Source organism: Phyllostomus discolor, chromosome 6 (assembly GCF_004126475.2).
Source record: "Phyllostomus discolor isolate MPI-MPIP mPhyDis1 chromosome 6, mPhyDis1.pri.v3, whole genome shotgun sequence".
Taxonomy (NCBI): domain Eukaryota; kingdom Metazoa; phylum Chordata; class Mammalia; order Chiroptera; family Phyllostomidae; genus Phyllostomus; species Phyllostomus discolor.
The window spans coordinates 79,911,110-79,924,824 of NC_040908.2; the positions used below are offsets into that span (position 1 = coordinate 79,911,110).

The window sequence follows — 13,715 nt, forward strand, 5'->3', positions numbered from 1 at the left end:
TGGAGAGAAACAGCCTCTGCTCTAGTTTAAGCCCAGATGTGAGTTCTGAGAAAAGTCAAGAACACATTTCTCTCCAGGGTATATTCACTGTGGGAGAGGTGGGTCAAACAGGTTTGCCCTTGTCCACCAGCTGTAGAAACAGAAGAAAATGTCCTCATCCCCTGCCTGCTCAGGGAGCAGAAATGCCTCAGTAACCTTGACTCAGAGTGCATTGCCCTTTGGCAACTCCCAGGACCTGTGTGCCCCATGGTGCGGCCATCTTGAAGCCAACACTTAAGGAATGAACCCTGTAGGACCCACCTCCCGCCAGGCCTGCCTTATAAGCCCCCAGTGATCCTGATATCTGTGGACACAGCAGGAGACAGGAGCCAGTGCTCCTTGGGGTTCAGGACCTCCAGGCAGCACAGATGGTGCCTGGGAGCCTCCCTACGAGTGGCCACATGTGCCATGCAGCTGAGGACAGACCCAAGCCAGGAATCGGAGCTTTCTAGGGGCTTCTGGCCTCTTTCCAGCTGCAAGCCATCAGCAGGAAGATTGACTGGGACCTGGAGTCCAAGGCGTGCGCTCTGCTGTGTAGAGCCCAGACGTGCGGTCTGGCGGAGCTGGAAATTTGAGTCTTGGGGAGGCTGGTCAAGAGGGCCTCTGCCTTGTCACTAGTTTTTGAGCACCAGGCAGACAGCTCAGCTGATGTTCTGGCAGGCTACCTCCCTACCCCACTGAGCCAAAACGACCACCCAGACTGCTGCCCTGAGACTGAAGAATCAGGGAACAAATGGAGGCCTATTTGGGAAAGACAGGGGATGCTGAGGCATGGCAACTGAGGACACTGCCCTAGGGGCATGTCAGTGTTGGAAGAGGAAGTTGGGGCTACCTCTCCATACCTCTCAAAGATCTCCCTGATTTCTGGGTCTTGGGAGTGTGGCTATATGGTTCTCTTTGGCTTCAGCCTGGAACAATCAAACAAAGGGAGGGGGTGGGGGGAATTTTGCCTACTCTGTGTAGCCTTTCTGGGGTGACAGAGTAGCACTCTCACCCCATTTGGCCCCATATCCTGGGAAAGTCTGGAAGAACTAGAAGCGTGGCCAGATGCCAGCAGGAAACAGTCGTGCAGTGTGGGTGTCTGGGGATGAAAGGGAGGTTGGGGATGCCAGGTGGGTGGTAGGCTGGGAGAGATCATGCTGAGGGTCAGGGAGGGGACGGTGCTCTGGGATCTTGCTTTAAAGATCACTCCGGCAGGGGACTGAGCCCAGGGAAGGGATTACGGTGAGTGCCTTTGTTCCTGGAAGGCCAGCTCAGGGTGAGGATAATGAAGTTGGCACTTAATAGGACCTTTTTTGGCCAGGCTTTTTATCTACATCATCTCAAGTCCTACAACAACTCTGCAAGGTAGGTGCTATCATCTTATTTTATAGATGAGAGGAGCCCCAGAGAGATGACCTTGCCAGGACCACATAGTCTGTAGGGAAGAGTCAGGATGCAAAGGGATTTAACCTTGGGTGTGTCTAGCCTCAGCATGCAAAACTTGTGGGAGGAGAGGCTCTCCTGGGCTACTCTCCAGGGCACCATGGGCCACGCATGAGTTAAAGGAACCAGGGCCTCCCTGGAGGAGAGTAGGGTGTCTCGGAGAGAATATTTCTTGTCCCCACTGTCAGCCACAACCCGACTGCCTCAGTCAGCTGGGGTGTGGGAGACAAGGGAGAAGCCTGAGGAAGGACTTGGGTGGGAGTGAGGTGAAAAGAATAGAACCTCCTGGACTCTTAATGCCCAGGCTTCCCCAGAAGGGGCAAACAAACACTTTTATAAACACTGTCACAGAGCTTCTGCTGAAACCCTGAGGCAACCATGGGGGTGGCATGAGGAGAGGGGCAGGAATGGGGAGCGCTCCAAGGATTCTGGGGGACCTGCCATCAGGTGCTGGCCACATGCTTCTCTCTGTGGGAGCAAGCTAGGTCTTGCTGCCTATTATAGGGCAGGTAATTTCATGGGAAAAGGCTGCACTAAAGTTCTGGGTCTGCCTGTGCCAGTGGGGAAATTATTTTACCCCTGGGACTTATTCATTAATTTAACAAAACTGGGGGTTCACCAAGTGCCTGGTCCCATTCTAGGCACTGGGAATGTGGGAATGAACATAAGAAACAAAAATTCTTGTTTTCCTGGAGCTTGAATTTCAGTCAAAAGAGGAAAACATAACTTATCAAATATAATAAGTGCTAATGAAAAAAAAATAAAGCTAAGAAGGGATTTGAAATGTTGTAGAGTGGGTGTGACAATTATAGCCTGGGGTGCCAGGAGGGTCTTCTGTATCAGTCTATGGAGAAAGACCTGAAGCAGGTTGGCCAGGAAGCTCTCTGAAGGAAGAGTGTTCACGTAGAGGAAGTAGCCAGTGCAAAGGCCCTGAGGCAGAGCATGCCTGGAGGGTCAGAGGACCACCAAGGAGAACAGCATGGCTGGAGTGCATAGAAGAGGCCACAGAAGTTGGAGACAAGATCAGGGAGGTCACTGAGGCCAGATTAAGAAGGGCTTTATAAGGCACAGAAAGGGACTTCGGTTTAATCTCTGAACCCTAGGAGGGTTTGAGCAGGAAAGTGAGCCCTTTGTAAAGTGAGGGGGTTGGGTGATAACTTTGGAGTTCCTGTCCAGTCCCTCAGTCTGTGACACAAAGTTTTCATTTCAGATTGAGCTATGTCCCTTCTCAGCATTAACGCAGAGCAGGGAACAGAGTGTGTGTGTGTGTGTGTGTGTGTGTGTGTGTGTTTGTGTGTGTGTGTGGTGGGGAGGTGGGTGTGGGTGTGAGGGGGAGGGTTATGGCTGAGATATCCACATTTCCAGACCACTGATGTGTTTGGACCAGGCAACCTCTAAAGTACCATCTAACCTCAAGATTTATGAACCTCTCAAAGTGACCCACATGGGGAATTTTCTACTCTGTCGCTTTGGGAAGTGTGAATGAACAGGTTTCTACTTGGGAACATGTCACAAGTCCTGGTTTTATGAGCTGCTCTGGACAGATTTGCCCCATCTCAGGGGGTCATGGGGTAAGCAGCAAGCAGCCAGGAGTCAGGGCTGCCTGGCCAGGACCCCCAGGGCAGATCTCAGCCCAGCTGGATCAAAGCCCTCCAGCTGTGCATTCCCCACTTCCACAGAGATTTCCAGGCTGCTCTCTGTGGGCATCATTAGCCGACCCCTCAGGGAGGAAGTATAGCTGAGGAGGAACAGAGAAGGGAGTTGTCATTGTGGTCAGAAGCTGGGGCCAGAACCCACATCTTCCAATCCCTGCTCTTCAGTGTCTGTGCTGGAGTGGCCAAGCAGGGAGACCCACAGAGATGTTGGTGGCGGCCTCACTCTGGGCAGTCAGAGGCCTCAGCAGCCAGGGACTGGGGATGAGGGTGAGCCAGGGCAGGGAGTCTCTGCCGTTCCTGCTTCCTGGCTGCAGCTGGGAGACGAGCCCTCCACAACTGCCCTGTGTCTAAGAACGCTGTCTTCCGCCCATTCCCCTCTTGCACAGACCAGCAGTTTTCAGCAGCTTCGTGAGGCTACAATGTCTCCAGGTGGGTCTGACATCGCAGCTTGTAGTGTCACTGGGGGCTATGTGAGGGTCCTGCTAAGGAAGGGCAGGGTACTGTGGGGACCAGCACCACAGCTGCTCCCCGGCTCTGCCCTGCTGTGGAAATGACAGTGGAGGCTGCAGCTGATGCCTCTGGGAAACATCCTGTCCCCCTTTTCATCTGCCCAGGGCAGCTTCCAAGGGGTTGCTGTTCACTCTCAGGGGACTCCTAGCTACAGAGTGAAGTCTTGGGACAGGAGACATCAGGGCAAAGTCCTAACTGGGCTGGAGGAATGAGGTGCAGCTAAATAAAGGCCCAGGGGGACACCCAAATGCCCTTGAGTGTCTCCCTTAGCCACCAGGGGCTGGGCAGAGAGCAGGGGCTGTGATGCTGTGGGCTTTGGCCTCAGCCCATGCCCTCCTGGGTTCTGGTAACCTTGGCAGGCACCCTGGGTTGCCTAGAGGGTGATGGAGGTAGCACCTATCCCTTTGGAGAGGGGTGCCTGTGTGGAGGCTGCAGTTTGCTTTGCAGTGGCTAACAGCCTCCCCCTTCCTCAGGTGCCTCCTCCCACATGGATCCCTGGCCTCAGCCTGCCCAGGCAGGCTGGCACAAGGTGAGGGCTCCCTTGCCAGCCCCTCCTCCCTGTCTGTCTCTTCCTTCCAGCGGGTTTGGCTGAAGTGTGGAGGGAGGGAATGCCACTCTTTCCATCCAGGCCCTCAGCAGCAGGCACCTCACAACTCTCTCCCACCTGGACACAGCTAGCAGCTCCTGCCATGGACAGGTGGTACCTGGGTGAGTCCCCTAAGCCCCATCCCTCCCACCTTCTCAGACTCTGACACAGGTATCCACCTCATTACTTTCCGGTAGAGCCACCAGCCCCCAGAAGTGCAGGAGAGGCAGGATTTCTAAACAAAAGATAGCTCAGTGTGGAGCCCTGGGCACACTGCAGTCCACGCTCTGACCATCTCTGAGCTGCAAGAGCTGGCAGGACAGCTGGTCCGATAGTCTCCTTTCCTGTCCATCTGTCCATCTATCTGTCCATCTGTGGGAATGCTGAAACCAGTCTGCTGGGTTCAAATCTTGGTTTCTTCACTTCCTAGATGTCTGACTTTTGGCAAGTTATTTCAATTCTCTGTGCCTCAGTTTCTTCATCTATAACACAAGGGTGATAACAATGCCTTCCTTATCTCATAGAACTGTGACAATTAAATGACTTAATTTTTGTGAAGTGCTTAGAGCAGTGCCTTGCACCTGGACTTCAAAAATGCAATCTCAACTTTCCTTGTTCCTCTTTTTGTCTATTATCACCTATCTATCCATCCATCCATCCATCCATCCATCCATCTATTCATCTATCCATCCATCTGTCTATCTTCCCAGTTCTTTTATATCCCTTATTACTCCAGAAAGACTCCATGGTGGCTTACAAAGACAGACAAAATACACTGAGATGCCAAGAGGATGTATGATCGGGGACCCAGTGCCTGTGTGGAGAGCGGCAGAAGCTTCAGGAGCACCGCCTCGGTGCCTGGGTTTCTAGCCCTGGCTTTGTCACTAACTGGATATTTCAGACAAGCCCTTCAAACTCTCCGCCCTCAGTCTTTCTGCTGCACCCAGTGGGGGTCACAACAATGCCCTGGCCACCTCACAGTCATCTGGGGAAGCAAAGGATCAGCCCCAGTTTTTTTATATGTAAAAGGAGCAAGCCTGGATTAGTGGACAGTATATGCAGAGTGTGACAAGTGGTCAACTGCTACTAAACTAGCTCTGTTATAAAATGCTCGTGAATATTCACCCCTTGGCACTAAAAGCCACAGAGAGCTGAGACAGTATGCTAGCTCCTGGGCTGTAGGCTGTGTGTGACATTCTCTTTCCATCTCACTCTCATGGGAGGGTGGGTGGCTTTTCTGTGTCCAACAGCTAGGATTCAACAGAAAGTTAATAATGCCTATTATTTCTCCAGCCAACACAAATATCGCACTAATAGTGATGACACTCACTATGTCCCTGGCCCCGTGCTAGCTCACAACTGCTCTGTAAGGTGGGCAGCAGTCCTGTTTTACAGATGAGGAGACGGAGGCACAGAGAACAGACACCATATACTTAGCAAGTGTAGGAGCCAGGAAATGAACTCAAACTTCGACCCGTACCACTGCTAAAGGAGGATTGATAGATGGATTCCGATCCCTTTAGAATAACTAACCAACCCCCAGTGGACATGAACACTGGCCTTGGTACTATCAACCACCAGCTTTTTTTTTTGGAGGCCAATTTAATTGACTAGAACTCAGCCTAGAATCTGAGCACCTACAAAGTACCCAGCACCAGTGCCTGAGGTAAAGGAGACCACAGTGGAGCGAGGAGTTGGCATCAGAGGTATGGAAAAGCACCTGACTCCTACCGCCAAAGGGCCGGCTTGCAGTCTATACCTGGCCCCTCAATGGCTGTGTGACCTAGAGCCAGAGCCCTGCCTTCTCTGTGGAATGACTGCAAAGGACTCCTTGACTATAAAATAAGGAATAAAACAAAGCTCAAGGAAATAACAGTGAGGAAGGTGCTTTGTAAATTATAAAAGCACTTTCTCTCCCTCTCTGGTAAGGCGTGGCTGCTTCTTGAAGGAACCTGCAGTGCAACATTGGAAACTGGAGTGCAAGCAACTAGAGAGCCATACTGAGCAGGGCAGGCCCTCCGTGGCTGTAAAAGGGAAGTGCTAGGGGTAGCAGGGAGAGAGTTTTCCTGACTGAGGTGTGGGCTGCAGGATGCAGCTCCGGGATGAAGAAGATAACAGAGGAAAGGCAGCAGAGGCCTAGAGGTGTGACCTTGCACGGAGGGCTCCGGGTGGGCCTTGAGGTAAGAGGGGACCAGGCACCTTAGGACCAGCCCAGGGAAGTCTTACATACCAAGTAAAACCACCAGTGGAAACAGTGATCTCCACATTAGTTGGTGAGATGGGGCAGCGGCTAGGTTTGGGGCCTCCATGGGAACAGGACTTTAACTCCTGCTTACAGCACACTCTGCACATAGTTTGACTTTCCTACTTCCTATTGCCACAGCCCCAGCTGTGGCTTCTCCAGCTGTGGAAGAACACCACAGCCTGCCATCCCTGGCCCTCCTCTTCGGAAATTTCCTTTGTAAGGGTTTGGAAAACCAGCCAGCTCCTGCCTGTCCCTGCCTGCTTGGAGCACCTCCTCATACCTCAGCGGGAGCCCCTCTGTCCACACCAGGGCTTTTCTTGTGACCAGGGTAAATATTAGCTGGCACTGTTAATGTTTAATGCCCCCACCTCATCCCTGGCCACCCCACGGCCAGGTACTCTCCCTGAAGCCGAGGCAGCAGGAGGAAGGCAGCAGAATCGAGCCCAGTGTATTGGGGAAATGGCAGGGGTGTCGACGGACGGCAGTGAGTATGTGTGAATGTGTGCCGAACAGGAGAGAGCTTCTACTTGGACCACATTTGGAGGGGAGAGCTGGGTCACACTCTTCCACTTCCTGGCGGCTCTTCCTTCTAGAGTACAAAACACTGCTCCCTCACTCTGAGCCACTCTCCTGTTTATGAATATTTGCTTTTAAAAGAGGATCCTGCCTTAACTCCAGAGAAATATAGCTTGAGTGGCAGAACCACAGGACCAGGTGACAGCTGGTTTGGGACTGGGGGGACGAGTTTCTATCTTGACTTTCTGGCACGAGCCTGTCCTGGTTCATTGCACCTTTCTGGACTATCTAAACTCACAGCAGGAGGCAGATGGTGGTCAGGCTGGGGAGGCAGCAAACCACTCTGGTCAGCCCTCTCAGGTTGGTTTTGAGGGGAGAGCCCCCAGCAAAGGGCACACTCCCTGGAGGATTCTTGTAATGGAGGGCGACTCAAGCCCTGGCAGCCAACGGGGGCCGTTGCTGACTGTGGTGGGCTTTGAGACAGATGCAAAACAGATGAAGGCTTGGGGGAAGGGGCCAGCTCATCAGAGGGCTCAAGATGAGGTGGTCAGGGAGGAGACGGTTTCCTGGTGTAGTGAGGAAGCCATGAGTCTAGTCATGGCTCTGATACTAACTCCCCAAGTGACCTTGAACAAGATCTGAACTGAGACAAACTTGAAGGCCTTCTGTGTGTCCACAGGCACCTGGGTCCACATAACTTCCCCTTGGCCTTTGGCATTCAGGCCCAGGCAGACCCCTCCTAGCCTGTTTCTTTTTGGCTTAGGGAGCTTGCTGCTTGCCGGGGAAGCTGGGCTCACCAGGCCCTGCGGCCTCCTACTGCCTAGGGCACAGTTCAACACAGCCTGTGAGGGGCCAACTTGTGCATTCCCTTGACCTTGGGCACTGCTTCTCTAGTGCCAAGGAGGGGCTCAAACAGTGCAGGAAAGAGGGGCCACCATCAGCAGTGGCAGAAAAACTCTGGCCAGACTGCCTTCCAGTTTCCCAAGGCCAAGTGTGCTCAGTCTACAGGACTGGAGGGCAAAGCTGAGACAGCTGCTGGCTGCTAAGCAGTCCCACGTCAGTGTTCCCCAGCCCAGGAGGCAGGGACTGGACCCAGATGACTTGGATCTGAAAAGTATCCTTTCTTCCAACTACCTGAGAGGCAGCATAGCAAAAGGGTTAAGTACCTAGATTCTTAGCAACCTGTTTTCTGGGTTCAAATCCCAGGTTTATTCTTTACTAGTTGTGTACGTGTGGGTGAGTTACTGAACTTCTCTGTGCCTCCATCTTCTCATGATTACACTGGAATAATATTAAAGCCTCACAGGGTTGTTATGTGGTGAAACAAGCTAATGCCTTGTTAGCCTTAGCCTGGCATGTGGTAAGCACTATATATTGATGTTTCTTTTGTTCTTTTAAAAATTTTTAAAGATTTTATTTATTTATTTTTAGAGAGAGGGGAAGGGAGGGACAAAGTGAGGGAGAGAAACATCAATGTGTGGCTGCCTCTTGCACACCCCCTACTGGGGACCTAGCCCACAACCCAGGCATGTGCCCTGACTGGGAATCCAACTGGCAATCCTTTGGTTTGCAGACGGGCACTCAATTGGCTGAACCATACCAGCCAGGACTAATGTTTCTGTTTTAATGAAATAAATCTGCTTTCCCCAGAGGATAGCCACATAGGAAAGAAGCATCTAGAAACCTGGTTGAAGACCAGTTCTGCCTCCAACTTTCCTTGTAATTTTGGACAAGTCTCCAAACTGGGCTTTAGTTTCTTTCTTTTTCTATTCATCCATTCATGCATCTCACAAATATTTGCTAAGCCCCTTGCAGTTGGTTAGTCTTATGAGGAGAGGCCACTGGTGAGTCTAATGGGAGATGTCTTTCTTGATCTTTTCCTACTTTTGTATAGAGCAAGGAGAAGAAAAAATTGACCTCTCCCAGAGTTGTCAGAAGCCCCACAGACAGCATGGCTCCCTGCTTTGGATGCTTAGTATTTGGTCCCAGGTTGACCGTGTCTGAAGCAGCCTAAGGCAGATGTCTCTACTGGCAGTGGCATTTGCAGACCACCAGCCTCATCTTCTAGGGGTCTCTCTTCACCAGCCTACCCTTGCCCATTTGGACCCTGGGGTGGGGGTGCTGGGACAAGAAGGACAGAGTTCCACTGTTTCTGTGTCTAGTGTACTCTACCATCTGTGACTTGCCCCTCACCTTGTCTTTGGCTCTCTCTTCAGGTGGCAGCCCCAAGGGGGATGTGGACCCATTCTACTATGGTAAGCCTGGTGGGCCCCTCCTCCTCCCTTTCCTGAGCCTGCCTCCATGCACTCCCAATTGGTTCCCAGCCTTTCCCAGCCCTGGGTATGTGCCCCATCTTCCCCAGTTACTGTGGGGCTGCTGTTACTGTGGGCTGAGGGGAGGAGTGCCTGGGTAACCCACCCTACCTCCTTGCCCTCCGCTTCTTCAGACTATGAGACTGTCCGCAATGGGGGCCTGATCTTCGCTGCTCTGGCCTTCGTGGTGGGGCTCATCATCATTCTCAGTAAGTGGGGCCAGCCTCATGTTGGAAGGGGGGTGCTGGATGGGGGCACATCTCTTCTCAAAGCTGCGGAGCCCACTCAGGCTCAGGCTGGCTTCTCAGATGGGGATGGGGGAGAGCCCTCTCAACCCCTTCTCCAGATCCTGGAAGGGAGGAGTGAATCTCTCAGCTCTACCCCACTACCTTATGCCAAATGTAGAAACTGAGGGACACCCTGATGATGAAGAGAGGCATCTTGGGGTGTCACCCTACTTGGTCCTTGGGCTACACAGAGTAAGTTCCATCTTTCTCAAGTGCACCCTCTAGTGGACCCAGGAGGAGCTGCCAAGAGTAAATGTGGGGTTGGGGAGTCAAGTAAGGCTATCTGACTCCCCCACCTCTGACCCTGGGAAGTTCCAGTGTAACTGGGACTTGGGCACTCAAGTAAGGGAGGGAACTAACCTCTACTGGATACCCTGCATGCTCAGACCTGGCACTTTCTTGGCTTGAGCTACATCCAGCCTATTTAATAGGCTGTTTAATAGGTGTTGCTTCTCAGCAACACCAGGGCATGGCCACATTTTCTAGGGGAAGTTAGACCCACACTGAGAAGTGTGGCAACTTGCCCACAGTTCCACAGCCAATAAGAAGCAGAGTTGGTTAACTGGACCAGGGGTGTCCACCCTGCACCCACTCCCCACCTGCTGCTGGAAAGCAAATGTGGCTGACAGCCAGAGTCTTAGGCCCCACTGCCAGTTTACCCCAACTCCCTGGGACAAGGTTTGCTCATCTGTTAAGTAGGGGTGATCTCACTTGCCTCATGAGATTAAAGCTAGCACCCAAAGACATGGCAGCAAGAAAACACTTCAAAGGGTCCAACATAGATATGGTGTGTTCTGGGGGACAGGAGGGTCCTTGTTCATCCCCCAGCCACAGCAAGCACACAGCACGGGCTTAATGAATACTTACTGACTTGTTTTGGTGCAACCAGAAGAAAAATACACAGAAATACAATGAGTGAAAAGAAGACACAAAGTGTAGCAAACACAGTCCTGTGTCCTGGGATTGTAACCCAGCCATGGTCAATGCCACTCCACCTCGAGGCTGTTGTCTGCAGATGTGATGGTTCCCCCAGGTTCTCCTGGAAGCTTCTGGAGGGCAGCAGTGTGTGGTGGTTGAGCAGATGGTGCAATGGCAGACAGGCCAGAACAGCAGTATTGGACTTACTGCTAACCAACTCCAAGAGCTTATTGACTAGCTGCTCTGTGCCCAGCACAGTGCTGAGAGCACCGTGATGGCCCGGGGCTGGCCACTGCTCTCATGAGCTCATGGGCCACTGAGGAACACTGCAGTCAGTATTTATGGACCAGCTGACTGACTGGCATGGGCTCAGCCCAGCCCTGTATAAAGAGAGACATGCTTGGCTATTGCCTCCAAGCCACACCCCAGGACCTCTGTTAGGTGCTGGCAGGGAGAAGGAAGGGAATACTGCAAAGCTGAGTCCTCCAGGGAGGACAGGATCTCCTTGGAAGAGAGAGGCCTGTGGAAATCAACTTCTTTTCTTTCTTCAAGGCAAAAGACTCCGCTGCAGGGGCAAAAAGAAGCATCGGTAAGTGCCTGCATTGTATAACGGACTGAGGTGGGTGGAGACGGGGGAAGAAGGGACAGATTGAGAATTGTGGTCTCTGAAGCCTGTTGGGGGGCCCCAACCTCAGGGATCCTAGACTTACTACCTTTCCTACCGACCTATTACCTTTCTCTCTTTTTCTTTCTCCCATCCTAGGCCAGTCGGTGAAGATGAGCTGTAACGACAGGTATGTTTGGGAGGGGCAGGAGGGGTGCAGCCAGGGAGGGCTGTGGAGAAGTAAGGAAGAGCTTGGGACTGGGCTGGGAAGAATTTTAGGTTCCTCCATTTATCAGCCAGGCAGACTGTCGCCCATGATGGTCAAGTGCTTGGCATGGCTTTGTGGCCAAGGGGTAGGGGTGGGGTGCTGCAGAGATGCCCCAGAGAAAGGTAAATAAATGAGGAATGAAATGAAACCCCACCTTTGCCCCATCACAGCCCAAAACCTGCCTTCGTCCTTTCAGAGTCAGCTGTGCCATTATGGCACTGGAGACAATTGAAAAGCCTTCCCTGAGCTGCAGACCTTTGTCCCAGCACTGCCAGGCCTTCAGGCTGAAGGAGGCACCAGGCTCCATGTGACCCCTGGATGGGCATCACCTCTTTGTACCCCATGTCACCTCTTCCTAATAATAAAGCTGAGCTCAGAGATGACTCCTTCCTTAGCCTGCCTCCCCGACCCCCACCTTCTCTCCTGTAACTGCCATGACCCATCTGTCCAAGTTAAGTACAGTACGGCCTGGTTTCTCTTGCTTTTTGATTAATCACCCTATTAAAGCAAGTAGGCCTCTCCTTGCCCCTGCATTACCAAGAGCCCTGGACAGAGGACTCAGCCTGTTTTCCAAATGCCAGGCAACAAGAAACCCAGGAGTCTGAATGTCACAGGTTCAAAGCTATCGGGTCTGCCGAGTGCTGCTTGGGTATCTGCCCAGGCTCTGAGTGTCACTGTTGGAACTATCCTGCTGGAAGTTGCTGCAGACAGGCCTGGGAGGCCCAAAGTGTGGCAGCTGGTGGCCATGTTATGTGGTCTGCCATCTCCCCAAGTGCACCAATATGACAAGACGGGTGGTCTGGGGGAATGCAGGCCACAGCACATGCTCTCTCCCTACATGCCTCCTGACACTGGTGCTAAGCTCAGGTCACCCCCTTTCTGCTCTTGGGGCCAGTGGACCTCATCTAGACCTACTCATTCATGCTGGCTTGGCTAATCCCAGGGCTAGGGCCCTTGTTACCTTGCTGTAGCCCCTGTTCATCTGGCAGGCCCCTACGCAAAACAACTTCAGCCTGAGATGGTGTTAGGCTGGCCCTCCTACTCATGCTGGTGACCCCTTGCAGTAGAGTGTGCTTCCCCAGGGCAGTTCTATCTTCTTCCCTCTCCTTAGGGGGGCCTGTAGGAGGCCGGAGGGGATGGTGGGACCATGGCACCACCTAGTGTCCATCTTCCACATTTGGGTCTGCAGGCCTCTCCCCTGCAGGGAGGGGAGGGGAGGCGAGGGGAGGGATGGGGGGGGGGGGGGCAGAGCCCAAGATAGCAGCGTGTTAGCCGAGTTTACAATAAGCAGGGTATATTCAGGAAACAGAGGCAGGATAAGCCACCATTCTGCTTGAGAACTAAGCTCTTTGTCTTAATCCACTATCCCCCAGGTCCTGAAGACCATCAGTCCTTACAGAATCACAGAAGGCTTAAGCACAGAAAGTCTTAAGAAAGAAAAATAGACGATCCTTACCTTTCAGAATTTGCTCTGCATGTGCGCTCATTCACTGGTGACAAATAAAGTGTGACAAGCCAACCCCTAGACAGAACTCAGTGTTTTTCTACACGAGAAGGGCACACACTTGGGCTGCCCACGACAGTGGGAGGTGTGAACAAGAATGGAGCAGGTCCCCCTAGGGGGCCTTCAGGAGTTCCTGAAGCTTCTTGGATGTAGCAACAGGAAGAGGGGGTACTCCAGGCCTGTGGACCACCTGGGGCAGTGAAGAGAAGAATGTTTTATATATGAGGGGAAACCAAACAAAAAAATCCCCAAAAATTTATTTATAAAAAATTATTTTTTATTCTTACATGTATTAATTTTAGTCACCTTCAAAGTACTCTCTGTCTGATATAATACACCTATCAAAACATTTTTCCGCTGCTCAAAACAGTTTTTGAACTCAGATTTTGATGCCTTTCAGTACTTCTGCCATTTTTTGTTTCAATTCTTCCACATGAGCAAAATGTTTCCTTTTGAGGACTTTCTTCACCTGGGGAAACAAAAAAAAAGTTACTCAGGGTGAGATCAGGTGACTAGGGAGGGTGGGGCACAGGGGTCACGCTGGTTTTGGTCAAAAACTGCTGAACACCCAGAGACGTGTGGGCAGGTGCACTAGTAAATCACCCATCATGAAATGGGCAAATGTGTTGAAAGAGTCTTTAAAAAAGATTCACTGAAGCTGAACGCAGCCTCTCACAACAATGCCAGCTGGTAGGTACACTGATACAGATGGGTTCCTAGAACACTCACCTAGCGGGGGAAGCCTGTACTCCAAGGGGCCCATTTTCCAGAAGATAATTGTGTTTTGGGGGGGTCCTCCCATGTACAGGCTCTGAGTATGCCAACTCAGATAAAAAGTCTGCTGCT

General features: G+C 52.0%; 1 protein-coding gene across 4 annotated transcripts; it reads left to right on the plus strand.

Annotated features, from left to right (window-relative positions):
• The first annotated feature begins 337 nt into the window (after positions 1-337).
• FXYD2 (FXYD domain containing ion transport regulator 2) lies at positions 338-12,888 on the plus strand. Of its 4 annotated transcripts, XR_004903800.1 has the most exons (9): positions 1,249-1,263; positions 1,343-1,386; positions 4,103-4,337; positions 9,193-9,231; positions 9,423-9,497; positions 11,046-11,082; positions 11,257-11,287; positions 11,562-12,137; positions 12,739-12,888. XR_004903800.1 is itself a non-coding variant. In XM_036028515.1 (8 exons), exons 1-7 carry the CDS (start codon positions 688-690, stop codon positions 11,279-11,281), a joined length of 255 nt encoding a protein of 84 aa, XP_035884408.1. In that variant the 5' UTR covers positions 338-687; the 3' UTR covers positions 11,282-11,287; positions 11,562-11,748. The 4 variants fall into 4 exon arrangements, 2 of the variants coding, with proteins under 2 accessions (XP_035884408.1, XP_035884407.1); XM_036028515.1 differs by lacking the exons at positions 4,103-4,337; positions 12,739-12,888 and adding an exon at positions 338-695 and having other exon boundaries at positions 1,237-1,263; positions 11,562-11,748; XM_036028514.1 differs by lacking the exon at positions 12,739-12,888 and having other exon boundaries at positions 1,182-1,386; positions 11,562-11,748.
• Positions 12,889-13,715: the final 827 nt, after the last annotated feature.

Excerpts from the sequence above, each read along its gene's own strand:
- FXYD2 (XM_036028514.1), top strand. The coding sequence starts at position 4,238 with ATGCCACTCTTTCCATCCAGGCCCTCAGCAGCAGGCACCTCACAACTC. Across the intron at positions 9,498-11,045 it reads GGGGCTCATCATCATTCTCA|GCAAAAGACTCCGCTGCAGG; the intron begins GTAAGTGGGGCC and ends TCTTTCTTCAAG. Across the intron at positions 11,083-11,256 it reads AGGGGCAAAAAGAAGCATCG|GCCAGTCGGTGAAGATGAGC; the intron begins GTAAGTGCCTGC and ends CTCCCATCCTAG.